The 17,461-nt window shown below is 40.2% G+C and overlaps 1 protein-coding gene across 4 annotated transcripts in view; it reads left to right on the top strand.

Annotated features, from left to right (window-relative positions):
• STON2 (stonin 2) overlaps positions 1 to 17,461 on the top strand; it is a 74,566-nt gene that overhangs the window by 10,319 nt on the left and 46,786 nt on the right. For 2 of the 4 annotated variants that reach the window (XM_058829948.1, XM_058829949.1), the window contains exons 2-4: positions 8,880 to 9,085; positions 9,518 to 9,757; positions 15,948 to 16,145. In XM_058829948.1, coding sequence (XP_058685931.1) covers positions 8,998 to 9,085; positions 9,518 to 9,757; positions 15,948 to 16,145 — 526 coding nt within the window. In that variant the 5' untranslated portion in view covers positions 8,880 to 8,997. Of the gene's footprint in view, positions 1 to 8,876; positions 9,086 to 9,517; positions 9,758 to 15,947; positions 16,146 to 17,461 lie in introns of all 4 variants that reach the window. The other 2 variants (XM_058829947.1, XM_058829952.1) reach the window with 1 other exon arrangement.

The raw sequence follows: 17,461 nt of genomic DNA, 5'->3' as shown, positions 1-17,461 counted from the left end.
GTCGTTAGCTATATGGAAATACAAAGGCTTGAACAGAAGATTACTTTAATGTTCCTAATCACCCTTTTGAGCCAACATTCAGCACACGAAAACTTCTTTGCTTTCATTCAGGGCTGCATCACTTCCTCAATAGTCCTTGTCTTCCTGATGCTTTCACAGTTAGATTCTGTGTTTTTCTCTCCCTCTGAATCTGTTCTCCCATTCTGTGCATATTCACAGCTCAGACAGATCAATGCCCATCCTCTCTCTAGGCATACAGCCTCCAGTGAAGCATCTCTGCAGATTTCAGTTCCTCTCTTGTCTTGAATGTGGCTAGTGTTTGAGGGCTTGACTTCTTTCTATCTTGGAGGGTTTTTTGTGGGGTTTTTGGTTTTGGTTTTTTTGTGTTGTTTTGTTTGTTTTTGTTTGGGGTTTCTTTTTTCCTCTTCCTCCAGCTGTCTTAATCAGAATGAGAGTTTAACTGATACTGGTTGATGGCAAATAATTGTACCCACCATCTTCACTGAAGGTTTTTATCTATCTTCTAGAATTTAGCTTATTTGTAATCAGAAAATAAAGCCCTGATTTCATTTGTGTAGGTGAAACTTGAGGCACAGGAAGAATTCTACTGGCTCGCCTTTTACTGATGGAAGCAGGATCAGTTTTTGAGTAGTACAGTGAATACTTGAAATGCAGTAATTTGTTGCAATGCATATAAGCAGTGCTGCAAAGTTAGTATCTGTCAGAACAGAATAGCATTTCATGCAAGCCAGGTTGTGTGTTTTCTGAAAGAGTGTTTATCATTCTGCTGATGATAAACATGATATTCCAGGACACTTATGATCACTTACTCCCTCCCCTGTTTCTCTTGTCATTAGCCCCAGTACAGAAGAAGGACAGGTGGACTGGATTTATAGGGTTTTATGATCTGTGTTCAGTTCTTGATGGCTGTCTTAAGTGATGCCAGGCTGTGATGGCATAGTTGGTTCTACAGTGATTAATTGTAGAACATTGTGCTTTTTGTTTTAGTGAGGTAACTTTAAAAAACACTTTGATAATCATCACAGCAGCAAATAAAGTACAGGAGCTTTTGGAGGGTTTGGTAAATGGAATACATCTGGCTAGCTTGTCTGTGCAGAATTTAAATGAGAACATATGAAAGTATCAATATCAGATGTGCAGACCAGGTCACTCAGTGGGAATTTTCTTTTGAAACACACGTTCCTTTTATGACTCGTTTTTTGAGGTTTGAAAGAAGAAATCAATTCTTAAACACAGCTCCCTCTACATACTGTGGATTGGAGAATCAGTTTTATGGTGTTGTGTTGTGCAACAGTTGTGACTACTGCAAATTCACCATCCTGAAGCAGAGAAGAATCTGTGACACACAGGTGTCTGGGATCTGGGCCCTGTGGAGGCCTTGAGAAAACAAGGAGGAGTAGTAAGGACCCTGTACCCACCCTCTCCTAAGGGGATGATAGCAACCTCTCCTCCCTTACTGCATTTAGATTTCCTCTGGCCTACTGTGATTACCAACAGAATTTTACTGAACAGAGTAAAACATGATCTGAACTATTCTAGTCTTTGGGAAGAAAAATCTTAAATTAGTGTTTTTCTTCTGTTTTTTTCTCCTGTTTGTACAGTACTAACTGGGGCACGGGGTGCCGGGGGGGGAGAAGTGCCAGGTTTTAGAGATGCAAATGTTCTGCTAAACAAACTGACACATTGCATCTTTCCTGTGATCTTGTCCCAGTCTGGTTTTATTGTACTGTTGCTCTATATGTAAGAGAAGCATTTGACTGATTGTTGCCTCAAATTCTAGCTTGAGTTGAAAGGTTGGCAGTTTGGGATGTCATCCTTCAAGTTCCCATGCAATTACATGGCTTCAGTTACCCTTTGAATGAGTGATGTACCCAGAGTGAGCTATACTGAAAGTCCTGAGATGCAGAACTTCTATTTTCCTAATGTGAGTGGTGATGTGAACTCTCAAACATTTTGTCTCACATCCCTCCTTAGTTTCTGCCTTCTTGTCCTGGGGTGACTTTATGATACTGGTATCCCCAATCGTCTGGTTTATGTTATATATTAAGTTCTGCACCTTTAAGACTGGCTTTGAGAGCAAGAGAGGGGGAAGAAGAAGCCGCAGTTTGTGTTAAAGAAAATATAACTCCCACACATCTCGCTCCTGGACTGTGGTGTCTGCAGCACAGCGGGACAGAGCTTCTCTCTGGCTTTTAGTTAGTTTTAGCTAGCTGAGGCAGAGGAGTTCCCTGGACCTTTTTTCTCTTTTTCCTAGATCTAGATCCTAGATCCTAAACCTGCTCTAGACTGAACACCCAGCCAAACCCCGGGAGCTCACGCCTGTGGCCCACCGGGGCCTGGGCCTCGGCACTTTCCAGCGCCAAAAGGACTCATAAGAACCTGAGCGAACCGAGCTGCACCACATGAAAAGGACTTTTCTTCCTAGATTTGCCATCCCATTGAGCAGCAAGAGGTTTTATTATTTAATATTATTCAATTTCTGTTAAATAAACAGCTTTTCCCACTTCTCTCCAAGGAAATTTTTTTTCTTTCCTGGACCAGTTGGGGGGGGGGGGGGGGGGGAGCGGGGTCATTTCCCTGGGGAAATCCCCATTTGGAGTTTTTCTCCCACATTTGCCCTAAACTAGGACACTTCTGTGTATTACTTCTAATAGTAAAAATAAATAAAAATTCCTATTTTGTTTTGCACTGCTGGTCTTCTACAGTGTCTTTCTACATTTCTCAAGCTTTTAGGAGTACAAGTAATAGAGGAGGTTGTACTGTTTTTCTCCAGCATCAGACTTTGAATCTCTGTCTCTCATTATGAGACATCCAGAATCCATGAAGTATTTCTGAGGCATGGCCTTGACAGGAGAGACATTGTTGCCTTCCGAACTGCCTAAATATGCTGGTATTGCCTGCAGTAGAGCATTTTAAGTGTCTTCTCTCTGTGGAAAACAGAGGAGCTTTTGTGGCAAATAAATTTTGGAGAGAAAACAGCAGCTGTTGACCTTCCAGATATTAGTCTTGATGCAAATATTCCTGAGGGAGATGCTTATGACTTTCTTACCAGCGCATCTTGTAAAGACTCTCCTCTCTCGCTGTCACTGAATTGTGAGCTTCCAGGAAAGCTGGGATGTGTATTTGTGGCATATGGTTTTATGTGTGCTGGTTGTACTGGAGAAAATAATGTCTTTCCAGGTCACCTCAGCTTTAACCCTGCTTCTGCCATAGGCTTGCAGTGTGGATTTAGGCAGATCACTTTGTATCTGTTGGGAATGGTCATTAGTGTGGCTGCACTGGGTCCTGGGCTCAGGCAGACCCCCAGTCTGCTTTTCTGTCATTCAGTGTGCCAGATGGCTCCAGTTACCTTCAGTACCTCATTCCACCTCAGTCCATCTCTGTCTAAAATTGCCAGGAGACAGCACTAATGACCTGCCTTGTAATGGCACACAGTGGATTTGCTCTGGCTCTGCAGACACAGCACTGACAAGGCTCTTGTTACCATTCCCTTATGTGTAATCCATAATGGGAAAAGCCATCCTTTCTTCCAGAGAGGCTGCAGGAGTTTCATAAGGCATGTCCATTTGTCTCCCTTTGGGCCCTAATTCTTCCTTTAATATTGAGAGGTTTTGTGTGAGTGTTACATGCACCAGGTAGTGACTGAGCTTCTTAAGCTACATCTGAAGTCATGGACCTCAGAAAAGCATGTATCAAAGTAAAACTGGTCTAAGATTTAACACAGAGTTTTACTAGAAACTCTCAGGGCAATTTACAAGCCGGCAGACCTGTCTACGTGGAGAAAATATTGTCAGTATTATGAATACAGTAATCAACCAAATATAACGTTATTCCTGTCATCATCTAGGTCATTCATAAATTAATCTTACCTCATGCATTTAGGCAGAGGTTGGTAAAAGGATTCTTTTCAGTAAGAATTATATCCAAACCAACTTCCTTTATTTCATTGGGTTTCTCAAGTTCATTGTTTGGGTTTTTTCCTCTTGTTTAGCACTGTGTTTTGTTTATGCTGTTGCACCTTGAAGTACTTGGGACTTGGTTTTGATGCTCAAGAGCAGAGTTCCAATTTGGAGTTTGTTTATTATTCAGATCATGATGTGCTGATGGTCAGTGTTTATTTACAGGCCAAGCCAAGAGGAAGAGCCATGAGCTCTCTCTCACTTGGAAATTTGCCCAAGGCAGCAATCATTCTTCAGTTTATGCTACTAGAATAGTTTCATCTGTACAGGTTTGCCAAACACATGGTCAAGATAAAATTACTTATTTTTCCTTGAGGCTTTCCTGGTGATAGTGAAACTTGTTTGTTACAAGAAAAGCCCTGGTCAGAGTCTTTCCTTTTCTTGCTGTCCCTTTGGCTTAGTTTCTTTTCTCTAAAGAAAATCTGGAAATTTAACAGTTTGTCTAGTTGTTTTCCCACAATGGTCTCCTACAAAAGCAAATGCAAACCACCATAACCAGTTAATGTTTCAGTTCCTGGGTTTGTAACGGAATGTATAAGCAAGAAAAACAGAATCACTGTATGGATTACAGGATTTTTTTCAATAGCGTTGCCATGTAAGGCAGTAGAGTCTATGCACTTAGCACAAGCTTGCTATTGATATTATATTTGGAAAACAACAAAGCAAACAACTGAATTTCATTCTCAGTATTTTTATTCTGATGTTTTTCTCCTGTTTTCCCATTTAACTGCACATGATCAGAAAGCTGACTGCAGTCTGCATCATGTGGATGTATCTTGAAGCAATTGGAGGAATGACACTTAGTGCTTAAAATTATTAACTGTGCTAAGCTGTTTCTTCTAAGAAGAGTTGAAATCTACTGAGAAACTGTTTCAGTTTGGTGTCCAAGTACATGAGTAATTAAATACTTTGAATGGTATGTTGACCAAAACACCATGCAATTACAGATACTTCTGAAATCCATTATGGCTATTTCTGATACTTCTGAGCCTCAATAGTGCCACAAACATTTCTACATATCAACATGACTGCTGTTGATGTTTGTACTCACATAGTGTTTAAAGGTCCCGCCTAAAGTGAGGGCTTATTGTACAAGGTGCTGGGTGTCAGGCTTCTGGCACAAGAGAACTATGTTTGTCTTACTCAAATACATGTTTTTGTTTTTCCAAGATAAAGGGAGAAGGACAATGATACTCCTTTTCATCTGTTTCTAGAGTGGAGTTGTACAAAAGGTATCATTACATGATGCGTAATCATGTCACAAGAAGGAGTGGCTGTAGACTGTGAATTTACATAGTTTTGGAATGAGAGGTTTCTAGTTATCAAAGCAGTTTTGCCATTTTAGAATGAGCCTTCATTAGTTTTAGAAAGGGCTTGTATAATGTGTTTTATCAAAACTCTGGGAGGACTAAAGAGACAAGGAGTTTTGTTCCAGCTCTATGATCTCTACCTTCTGGAGTACTGGAAATAACTGTCACCTACTTGTCACTCAAATTTACATGCACCACTGTGAAACTGTAATGTGAAAAAGGGACACCTGTAGCAGAGATTTCAGCTTCTTAGAGGAGTTTTTTGCCTTGGAATTGATGGTAAGGATCATTGGGGTGAGTAGGTACAACATCTGTTTTACCTTGTATTTGCTACGCAAAGTGGGAAATAAACAAATTTCTGATTTACAATTTTTTACCAAAAATCTGACAAATCAGCTTACCTTTTTTTTTTTTTTAACCAGTTCAGCACCAAAAGCTTAGTGCATATAATAACACAAATCCAGAAGTAAAGATAAAAACAATCCTGTTCATGTAGAGAGAAATAATGCTGGTCTGGCCTGGTAATATCTTGTTCCAAGAAATGTGTTTCCATCTGCTTTTGTTTGGACTGTGCAGCATAAACTTGCTTTAACTGTAGCTCACTTGGAGTTTAAAGGATTCATTTGTTTTTAATCCTAGTAGGCTTCAAAATTCATTTCTCTATGACTAGCCAGAGATATTTGAGAAGTCTGAAGACCAGGAAGGAACACTCTGAAATTCACTTGCAGAATACTCGCTGCAGTGTTTAAATAGTGGTGCCGACTGCTTTGTTACAGAGAGGATTCAGGGTTCCCCACAATTTAGATGGTTCTCCTGGCGAGGTTTACCTCTGTAGCAGTTCTGCAGGTTGCAGCATTGTTGTGTTAACTGAATGAACAGTGGCGCTGGTATTGTGCTGGCTGAGGCTTGTTGGTTCACCTGGCATTGGCTTAGGTCTTTCTCGAAGGAGGGTTTTGGAGAGTGAATGAGAGGTGAAAAATAATTTGTGGATGAAGTATTTTTTTCCACATAGTCTGCACAGGTGTTATATATGATTATATATACATGATATATAGTCATATATATACATGATTTATAATTATGTACAGGCATTTAGGTCAAGGGGTGGGATTGAGGCTTTTTCGTGAATGTTGAAAAAATGTATTTTTTTTTTTTTTAACCTAACATGCATCCTCAAAATGCTCTATTTTGAATATCTTTGAAGTTATGAGCTACTCAGACTGCCTTTCCTCTCTTTCAGGCTGCTTGTCTAAAGGGTGTGATAACCCTGATAAGTCAACACAATCTTTTTTATTTACCAAACTGGGAAGTCTTTAGAAAATTCCAGTCATGTAGAAGTTGTATAACATGCAGTGCACAGTATTCTGTTGCTTTTCTGGGCTTATAGTGCTCACTATCCATTTTCAAGTGCTGGTTTTGCTGTCTGGTACCAAGTGGATTTTAAGAATTATGTTTATCACAGAGCAGTGGGGTACTAGAGGTACATGAAATAATGGTATAATTCTCCCATATATCTGTACTGTTGAAACAAACAATTTTCTTGCCTCCCTTTGTTTCTTCCCCTTGAAATTAAAAAGAAAAAAACATTAAAATGAGCTCTACTGCAGTCTGTGCATCAAGGGCAGACTAAACTGTTTGGGTTTTTTTTTCATTTCCTGCCACTTCATGCTTCAGTCAAGACTTTTCCAGGAGAAAGGGCAGCTCAGTATCCAGTTGTCTGGGAAAAGAAAACTTAGTTACAGATATTTAAACAAGCCCAAAACAAACAGCTTAATTGGTCACATGAGAAAAACAAGATGCCAAGGTCATCCTCTCCTTCCCTCATATGGCATCTAAATGACCCTAAACATCTGAGGTTTGTTTTTTGTTTTTTTTTTTTTCTTAGCTTGCTTCTATGTTTAGCTTTGTAGTTTCTATTAACAGCATCCAAAATAGATGTTGTTCAAGGCAGGCAGGTGTACATGCCCACACTGCGTGGAGACAGGGGTCCTGCCATGGAGTGGAGGAGAAGCGCTGCTGTTCCTCCTGCAGTAGGGAATTGGTTGTGTAACAAGGGAAAAATATGCAGGGTGACTGGTCAGGGGGACATAGGCTCTGGAAAGTCTGTGGCAAGGGGAGCAGTCTTAAGGCAGATTGCACTTAACCATCAGGATTATCTGTAGGAATGCTTTTTTGTGTTTGCAGGAAATTATACATTTTGCATTCTATTCTGCTCAAAAATATTAATCTTCAGACACTGAACAAAACTTCTCTCTAGTTGTCAGGCAGGTTTGTGACTTCCAAACTTTTGAAGTTTTCAGCTCTTTCTTGATGGCTGATTTGCCTTCAGCTGACAAAGGACTTTGTGGCCCTGAGGAGAATAATAGTATTGGAAGCTATTTGATAATCTGTCTCCTTCACAAATACTTAAAGATTGAATGCATTTAAATATGTTTGCTTTTTAGGTGCAAATTTTGTTAATATAGGGTAAACAGAAGTCTCAGTGAAGTATCTGTTCTTGTACACTAACATGAAGTTTCACCTTGAAAAACCCTTTAGTTAGGTGAGACAGGAGGCCAAGAAATGCTGCTTAAAGCTCTTTCAAATAATCAGGTCTGAGTTTCAGTATTTTCAAGTACTTCAATACCATGGCAACAAGAGCTTCAATGCTTGAGATAATTGGGGACAGAATTAGCATATTTCCCTAGGAAGACTCTTCTGAGAGTTTTGAAGTGGTTTGCAAAACTGAGGTGGTCGTGGGTGCTTCTCAGAGAGAATTTCTCTGCCTGGACCTGACCCTCCCAGTTACTAGCTAACAACCAGAGCACTTTCCAGTGCTCCATTTCATCTAGCAGAATCACAGACCTGTGTGGGGTGCATATCCTTGGAGGGCCTACTAAATTCAGTTTCCACATCTGTGAAAACATTTGCTGAGCTACAATAAAATCATGCTTAACTCTGGACAAGGTCTAAGATGGTTTTTAAAAATAAAATGTGAAGTTCCAGTCAAGCAGCAGAGTGGAAAGTGCAGCTAAATAAGAAGGCAGCTCTCTATACCCAGACCATGATAAGAGTCATTGGCCACTCATCCTCATTCCATAATCAGCTTCATAAATATTATTGAATATATTCATAAATATTATTGAATATATTCATAAATATTATTGAAAATGAAAATGAAATGTGCAATTTATTGCTTGCTCTGGAGAGGGATTAGACATTGTAAGGTGGGTAAAGACATGTTGGCAGCTTGGAGTGGGGATTAAGTTACATCATAATCAAAATTTGCTAAACCTGGGAGAATCTCCTCATCTGCTCTTGCTGGGATTATGAGAGACATGGCTCCTTGAGTAACGACTAAAATATTTGGTTTGGTGATGGATTGTTTTAACATGAAGATGTTTCAAGACCCTCAGTTGCTTTATATGAAGGAGTTGCTCAAGTGTAAACAGGTGGCATTCCTGTCTCAAAGGTGATAGTGCTTTGATAATACTGTGACTGTGGTACATAAATTGCTTTAACATTCTGTATTATAAAAAATGGTGTCACTGGTTTCTCCCATTTAATTTTCTAAAAGATGTAATCTACTTCTTTCTTGTCTTAACAGCAGTTGAAAAAAAAGTGCAGAGGAGTTGTTTCCCTCCATTGGCTCATCTTCACTGTACCTCTCCCATTCTGCTTCCTCCTCCTGATGATCCCCAAGTGAAGATGAGTGACCTGCTGCGAATATGACATCTCTGACAAGTGTCATTGCTTCCCACCAGTCTGAGTGGGTGTCCTTCACTGACGAGCTGCTCCTCCCTGTTCACCCACGAGGTAAGCTCTGATTTTCTTTGATGCTGGTGAGACTTCCTTTGTTTGATTTAGATCAACTACAACAATTTAGACCATATATCTGTCATGGGAGAGCTTGCCTTCTACGTGGAAGTAGTTTGTGCAGAGATTGAATTATCTCCTGCTACCCTTAGGTAAAAGGAGAATTTGGGCCAAGAATCTCTCCTCATGTGATTTAATGAAGATCTACTACATGTTTTGGATCTGTCCTTCAAAATTCAAGACGGTATCTATCCAACCATGGAGGAAATATCACATATTATAACCAAGTGCAAGACTGCCCAGTGTTAATCCAAAAACTGCATTAGGTGAAGGAAACTTTCCTTCATTTAATGGCAAATTTTAGATGTTTCAATAAAAAACAATGAAGTAATGGTCAATCTTGTAAATCTTTCTATGTTGTCTCTATTTAAGGAAGCACTGAGGCTCCTCCGGTGAAATGTTTTAATTCCTCAGACACATCCTCAGAAGAGAATCACAATGCAAATGGAGAATTTCAAGACCTTTTCTGCACAGAGCTGGAAGAGGCAGCTGAGCAGCCCAAGCTGGATTCTGCTGTGCTTGGTAACCATGATCTCTCATCATCCATCAGTTCTTGGGTTCAGTTTGAAGATGCACCGTGGACCAGTGCTCCATCAACCCACCCACAAACAGGTGAGGCAGAAGCCGTGAAAAAGTCTCTTCCAGTAAGATAACAAAGTACAGTGAGAGCATAGAGGATTTTTGCCTTGCTCTTTGGCTTCTCAAAGGTTTAACTTTAGTTTGTACTGTATTTTAACACAATTAACGTTATCAGAGTTTCAAAAAGGGCTCACACTATCCTTCTGGATTGAACAAGAAAGATTTTCTTTCTGTAAAGAAAATGAAAGCCTTTTGTGATTCACTCCACCTGTGTCTTGACTAAGTCTTGGAGATTGCCAAAATACATTCAAGGGGAAAGATCATAGAGGTGTTTTCAGTAGTGACATTTCTTACACAGAGGTATGAGCAGCCATTGAAAAAGTCTGAGCCATATTTGTCTCTGTAATCTGGAACTGAAAGAATAGTGATCCCCTCTGTGATCATAGCCTTTACCTGATGATAGTTCCTGCATATATCCTGTAGGTTTTTTGCCAGCAGTTCATTGATACCAATAACTAGTGTGCCACTGCTCATCAGTACTTTCTGCTGTCTTTTGATGCTATGATTTAGCAGCTGGAGAATTACAAAGACAGCAGAAGTTTACCTTAATTCCAGCACTGCATGCACTTTTCCTCAAATGCAGCAGTTCTTTCTGACATACTGTAAGCATGGATGCAAATCCTCTGTCTTGCCTCATAAGCTTATGGTAACTCATGTGGCTATATGAGCTTCTAGTTTTTCTGCATGAACAGACTTCTGTCCTTCCTTGCAGAAGGTTGTGGAATCATTGCCCAAGAAAACAATAGTTTTACTTTCTCATGTTTAAATTGAGATTCTCTCTTATTAGTTCCACTTTATGACTGCTGTTTATTAAAGCAGTTTAAAGAGTTATAGCTTTCCTCTTCTCACTGAGTCCATCATATATTCCCTGTAGCATGAATAATACTTCTGTCAGAAAACTTGGATTGTCAGCTTTGGATTGGGTCTTGGGCAAACCCCATCTGGATTTCCATCTGCTCTTTTGATGGGTGCTACAGACTAGTTCTTTTGAGACCATGTGGCTAGACCTTTGTGCAGAAGTAGGGCAATCTTCAGGCTAAGAGATTTCTCTGACCTTCCTTACTTCTTAGTTGTAAATACTTATTTATCCTTGTGATGTGGAGAGAAGGAGGAGCACCCATGAAGTGTAAATATGTAAAACTGAGGTGCTCTACCTCCCTCTCTAGTTTCATGGCTATGTGATCCTTATGCTTACTCATACAGCAACACACTTCTTCAAACGGGGCTTTTGGTTGCTCTGACTTAGTATCTCCTTCCTAATGTTACATCCTTGTCAACTGAAAATCTCGTAAATGCGAGTTTTTCCTTAAAATGAAATAATTTTTCTTAAATGAAAAATAAAAATCTTTCTAATCAACCTTAATAAAGCTAATCATAAGAAAAAGACTTCCATGAAACAAATTTTATGGTATACTACTTGATGTCCTACCATTAGAGGGATGTGGCCCAGACTTAAGGTATGTGCTTAGCCAAAGCGCTGCCTGTGAGTGTTTTCAGTCACGGGGGACACTAGCCTGTAGGCAGAGGTCTAGGATATCCAGATGAGGAGAGTAGAGTGGGCTTTCTGAAAGCATTGCAGTTTTGAAGAAGACTCTCATTTGTGCCCCTGTAGAGGCTTGTCCTGTGTGTCTGTGTCACTGAGGGAGGATATTTACACACTAACCTTAGGATCTGTCTGAGATTCATGGAGGAGAGTGGTTCTCCTAACAGTCAGACCAGGATGTACTCCATGTAATTCTTACATGGGAAGCTATTATTCTATGAACTATAAAGGAACTCTAAGGAGGTGTGTCCTAAGGATATTTTAAAGTCCTTACTTATGAGCTGGTCCCACTTCTTTTCTGGACCCTGAATGATAAAAGGCCAGACCAGTGCAGCTGACAGCCTCTAAATGGAGGCAGAAATGACAGCTCTGTTTCTGGCCCTTTACTTTGAGAGACATCTGACAGCATGAGGCAGGATAAACTTCAGCCTAGTTGTTCTCCATTATTGTGCAGATCACGATTATTTTTCCTATGAGCGGCAGCAAAGCTGGAGACGTTGTGTACGCTGACACCCTCAGTGGAAAGCCCATGGTGACAGCAATTATTCATTTCCAGTAGCAAACATTCTGCATAAGAACAATAGCAAATACCCAGACTGGGGGGAGGGAAGAGCATAAAGGCCAAGTACAAGCAGAGGGATTGGTGTGAGAAGGATGGACACATTTGAAATCTGTTTCCTGCGCAGGCAACTGTGAAGAGCAACGTCCTGGAGACTCAGCACCCCCGGTCGCGTTCCTGTCAGGGCTCCAGTGCTGTTAGGAAATCGCTTGTCTCTCTGTCTGTGCTCAAGCAGCTGCTCAGCTGACTAGATAATTACCCAGGCTGATGGCCAGGCTGCCTGGAAACACATTTTGAAAAGGGCTTGCAAAGTGGGATTTCCAGAGTGCCATGAGAGCAAAGAGTCCTAGGAGAGAGAGATGCTGTCTTGCTCTGACATTAGGGCTACAGTATTTTGGCACAGATTCCCCCAAAAGCAAATATTTGTCCCAGAGTGCTCAGTACTCATTTTTTTGCTAAAAAAAAATAGCAATTTAAAGACAGCTATAATGTAGTGGTTATCCTATAGGAAGGACATTTTAAAGAAGACCAAGGCTAATGCTGGACCCTTGTTCTGGGAAAAGTGAAGACATTCTTGGGGGAGCAGAGGCCGGGGGATTGATGACAAGAAACAGGGCTGAACAAACAGGCAAAGAATTTGGCAGATAAAAAGAAAGGTCAAAATCTGAGGTACAGAAATGAAAAGCACCCGTAGTAAGCCTTACAGTGAAAACTATCTATATTTAGGATGTTCTTGTAAACCCTTCTATCAGGTTCAGGCAGAGTAAATGCTAAAAAAAATGTATGTTTCAAAATATTTCTGCATCTGGGGTTTATGTATAGTTAACTGACAGCTGCCAAATCATGTGGATTTCTCCTCATGAAGCAAAAGCTCTTGAGTGAGTCCATAGAAATACTTTGTCACAGAAATTATGTATCATGGTGTCCCCTTCTCTATTTTCCTTTTGCTGGGAAAAGAAGAAATTTGATTTTTGTTACAATTATTATCAGCCTAGTCAAACTGTTACTGCCAAAGTGAAAAATTAGATTTTTAGGCTGACCTGAATGTTCCTATCACAAATGCTACACAATCTGTAAATTATCACAGCCAGCAGGTGACAAAACATTTGCAGTTGTTACACAATGGGCCTCCAGCTCACTGTCTTATATTCTATCGGTGTTAGCTGCACTCTTCATTTCAATGAGGTATTCTTAGTCACCATAATTAGACTAAGGCAAGATCTGTTACATCATCCATCCTGCTCAGCCCACTTCTTCCCAAGAGCTTTGTCTGGTTTAAAATGGCTCAAATTACTTGGACTCTTACCATGTCCCTTGAGAGGCTATCCAACAGCATATCTGAGGTTAACTACTTTGTGCTGTTCTCTCTGAAAGTAGACAATATTTGCAACACAAGATCAGCAGCTGGAAACTACACCTGTCACCAGAAACTGTGATGCTATGCTAAAATCAGAAAAATCTGAAGTCCTATGTAATAAGAAAGGAAATGATGCTAACATGGTTTATAGTAATACAGCATAGGGATCAAGTAACAGGTCTTCGAAACACCAAAGAGGAATGAACGCTTCAAGGTAAATCTTCATATTAAAACCAATCCATTGTTTTAAGAGTAAACATGTCAAGAAAAGTAAAATGCATGTCTTATTTTGGGAAACAATGAGTTGATTTTCAATATACGAGGCATGCTACAGAATTTGCATTTTAGGGATAGTTCTGGCATTGTCTTTCAAGATGAACAGATTTCTGAGAAATTCCTGCAGCAGAAAGGCTGGGACTCTCTGGCTATTTGCATTAGAGACTGAATTCAACTCAAAAGAGCCCTGCCTCATTTAGGAATTTGGCTGCAGCACTTCTAGGAATCTGAAGAGCAGCAGCAGAAGCATCTGAAGAGAGATCTTAAACATGTGTAGATGTTTACTTTTACTTGTCTTGCTTTTTGAGATTGCTAGATGGTCTTTTGACTAAGCTTAGGGGAAAATGCATTTTTGTTAGTTTTAATAATTAGTGTTGGGTAACCTAGAACAGTCACAGGTAGAAGTTGACTGTAGTAAGAATTTAGAGAATATCCATTGCAGAAGAAGCTGCCTGTGGTTTTGGTTTTCCAAAGTACAAGACGCTTTTAAGAAAAAAGCAAAACAATTCTGTTCTTTCAAAATGATCCATGTTACCTGGAATAAAATTAATTTGCTCTTATATAGAAGTATTTGGCACACTAGTCCACTCAGTTGCCTTCTTAAATAAAAATTTGGTTTGGAAAGCACAAAACTAGTCGGCAGTATTTGAGTTATTATATCTTACATGTTTCTAAATTAGCCTGTTTTTTCATATTGCTGTGACGGACTTAAAACAAAAAAATACTGGAAATCTAAGATTTTTTACAAAATAATTCCACAGTTTTTAGGATATGAAGCACACTTTAAAAAAAACACAACTTGGCTCCCGTTAGTGATCCTCATACAGAGCTCAGCTTTTCAATTTGTCCTCTATGTCCAAATAAAGTGCTCTGTCTGTCAAAGCAATTTCAGCTGAAGTTTTAAGGATGGCTTTTCAGGTGCCTCACGCTGTGTTTAACAAAAGGACTGAGAGAGGGACTGACAGATTATAATCATACATTCATCATCCTCATTTCTCTACAGGCATTAAGCACAGCACAGCGTGCAGTTACTGGAGGGAGGAGGGCTGGGCTTTGGTTGTGTGTCTGACACAACAGCTGTCAACATGTGCAATAAGGAGACAGATCTGACTTTCAGCTCCTTGTCCTCAGGGATGACTCTACTCAGAAGCCACTTAGTGTCAGTAGGTGCACAGCTGTACACATATAAAAATTCCACTGCCTGCTTACCTGAGGCTATCAATGCAGATATACAAAATAAATTCACACCTCTCAAGAGGCAAGACAGAGAGCACTGTTTGGATATTCTGTCTATGCACACAACAAGGTTTCTGTAATGAGGAAGTGTCCTGTCACATCACTTGGATGGAGAGAGATGAATCTTCTTTAACATTGTCTTTTTTTCCAAAGTATCTGTCCTAGTAAGGGTTGTTTGTTTATTACATACTGAGAAGAGAATCTCTGTGTCAGTAGTTGTTCCATAACTGCAAGATTTGGAGAGTATCAAGGTCTTTGTTGGTTTAACAGCTAAATATAGATGTACTAATTTAGAAGCCCACTATTAAGCTGTTATTAAATTAGAAATAGTCTCTACCTGTAAACTTTTCCTTAGTTCAGGAAGACTTTCTAACCATAACTTTCTTTTTTATTAGTATTATTTCCTCACTAGAGTCAGCCATTGTTCCTATCATTCAAGCGATGTTGTGGGCCAAGAGTATGTGATACAAAGAGTACACAATACAAGCTCATAGCAGTAGATGTGTGTGATTGTGTTATAAACTCTGGGTGGTGGTTAGGCAGGACTGAACTGTTTGACTGACAAGTCTGGCAAATGAGTAGAACAGGATTTTTGGTCTACACTGAGCAGAAGTGTTATGTAGTGTATTCAGACTGGGCCTCTACATTCCGCATGTTCAGAAACAACAGCCATTCCTAGTGCACATCAATAGGTCAATTGCAGATTATTTTTACACTCCCCCTCCATGCAGAGCATTCCTGAGATGATGACTGCATTTGAGTGGGTGTCACAGGTAGGGAATGCTTAATTAAATATAATAAAATCACTTTAAAAAAAAAATCTGTGGTGCTGTAAAAACTCCACCGTGTTGCACAACAAACACATTCAGGTCCTGTCAGCAGTGTCAGAAACATGAAGTTTTATTCTGAAAAGTCTCAGTTTCTCCAGTACTTGAGCAACAGGAAAGCATATGGCTGCCTTCAGTGCAGAATATAAGGCAGACAGCTGAGTCATGCTGGAGGGTAACAGTGCCAGGCACTAGCTAAGTTGCTCTGCATTTGTTATAAAATGACTGAGTTGCTGTGGATGTTGGAATTTGTATTTACACAGCCCCAGTACACTGATCTAGCATGTCTTTGGAATAGTTGTGAACGTGATATTCAGACAGATTGCCCTGCATGTCTCTAATCAATACGTGCTTTCTGCAACCAGTGTCTGCATCAAAAGCACCCAGCTGGACTTCCCCCTCTTCCAACTCTTCTGAGAGGCAAGCCCGTGCCTCAGAGAGCAGCTGGACAACCAACTCAGAGGACACCAGCAGCCCAAGCATTGCTCCCTCCTACACAGATCTGCAGTCACTCAATACCGAGGACTTGACCAGTGGTAGAACATCTGCAGCAGATTCAGCTGGTAAGAGGGAATCCTTCAATCTTTTTGATGCTACTCAAACTCACTATTCAGAATTGAGCCACAGGGAATGGATCCAAAGCAGAGCAAACTCAAGGATTAGGCAGACTAACCTTTTGTTCTACTCTAATTCCAAAAAAATCACACTTGGATTGTACACAGCGCTGACATGTGCAGGCTCCTGAAGTTAGAGCCAAGTGTACCTGTTAGAGCCAACTATGTACCTGTTGATAGACTTGGAACATTTCAGGTTTTCACATGCCACAATTAGCTTAAGCTGATCTAGGAACTAGTATGCTGTGTGACAGGCTGGATGCCTTTGCTAAATTTCCATGCAGAAATTTTCTCAACAGTGTATTCAGCTAAGGCAGGCCCAGTTCTCCTTGCTCCTCTCTGTTTCAGGGAGTGCAAAGACACAGATCCAGTTTGCTGGAAGCACTCTATGCATAGTGCTTTGCACTGTTACTGAGCAGTAAATGCAGAGAGAGTTTAAGACATGACATAAGATGGTTCAGTAGCAGATTTTAACCATTTAAGGACCTTATAGCTGACCTTGTAGGGCTCTACTCAGACACAATCCTGATTGTGGAAAAGTGTGCTACATGGCACTGTAGCTCTTTGCTCCTCAGTTGTACTCTGGGTAAGCTGAAGAAGGAGGAGTAAAGCAGAGTGGTACCAGTCTTGTTATGGAGAATAGGATCTCCTGAATGACAAAGCCGACTTTCACAGTGCATAAAAAAGCTGACATGTCAGGACATAGAAAAAATACACAGCTTCAGGAGGAAGCACCTGCACTATGTTGGAAGCTGTTCAACCCAAGGTGAGGAAGGTCAGTAGCTACCCAGCTTGGTGATGAAAATTGATTCCCTCGTGTTGTGATAGCTCAGACCTGGGAGATATTTAATGTGTTTTCTCTCAGGTGGTGAATGTAATAATATGTGGGAAATAAGATCTGTTTTGTGAGAATGAGTTTCCTAAGCCTCGCCGAGGTCATATGTCCCTTCCACAAGAAACATATGTGTACATCACCTAAAGAGTATTATTTGGTGGTTCAGTGAAGCTGGGTTAGACTTCCAGGCAGGTTTTTTAACAGCAGCATGGTAGGTGCTGGCTCAGTACTTTAGACAAAGAATTTGTGGAGAAGTAGTAGTTTTTTTGTCTAAGTAGAGCTGTTTCTTTTTTCAAATAATGAAGTTACCACAAATCTGTCTGACCATTTTTATTTTGGGATACTCTGCTTCTCTGTACCTCTGAGTTTGGAAACCATTTTTAGGTAGAATAGGCAAGCTAGAGTATATGCTGTATATTGCTATTTTCTT

Source organism: Poecile atricapillus, chromosome 1, assembly GCF_030490865.1.
Source record: "Poecile atricapillus isolate bPoeAtr1 chromosome 1, bPoeAtr1.hap1, whole genome shotgun sequence".
NCBI classification, from domain to species: domain Eukaryota; kingdom Metazoa; phylum Chordata; class Aves; order Passeriformes; family Paridae; genus Poecile; species Poecile atricapillus.
Note: the sequence above shows the minus strand (reverse complement) of the source record. Positions and strands in the feature narration are given on the sequence as shown.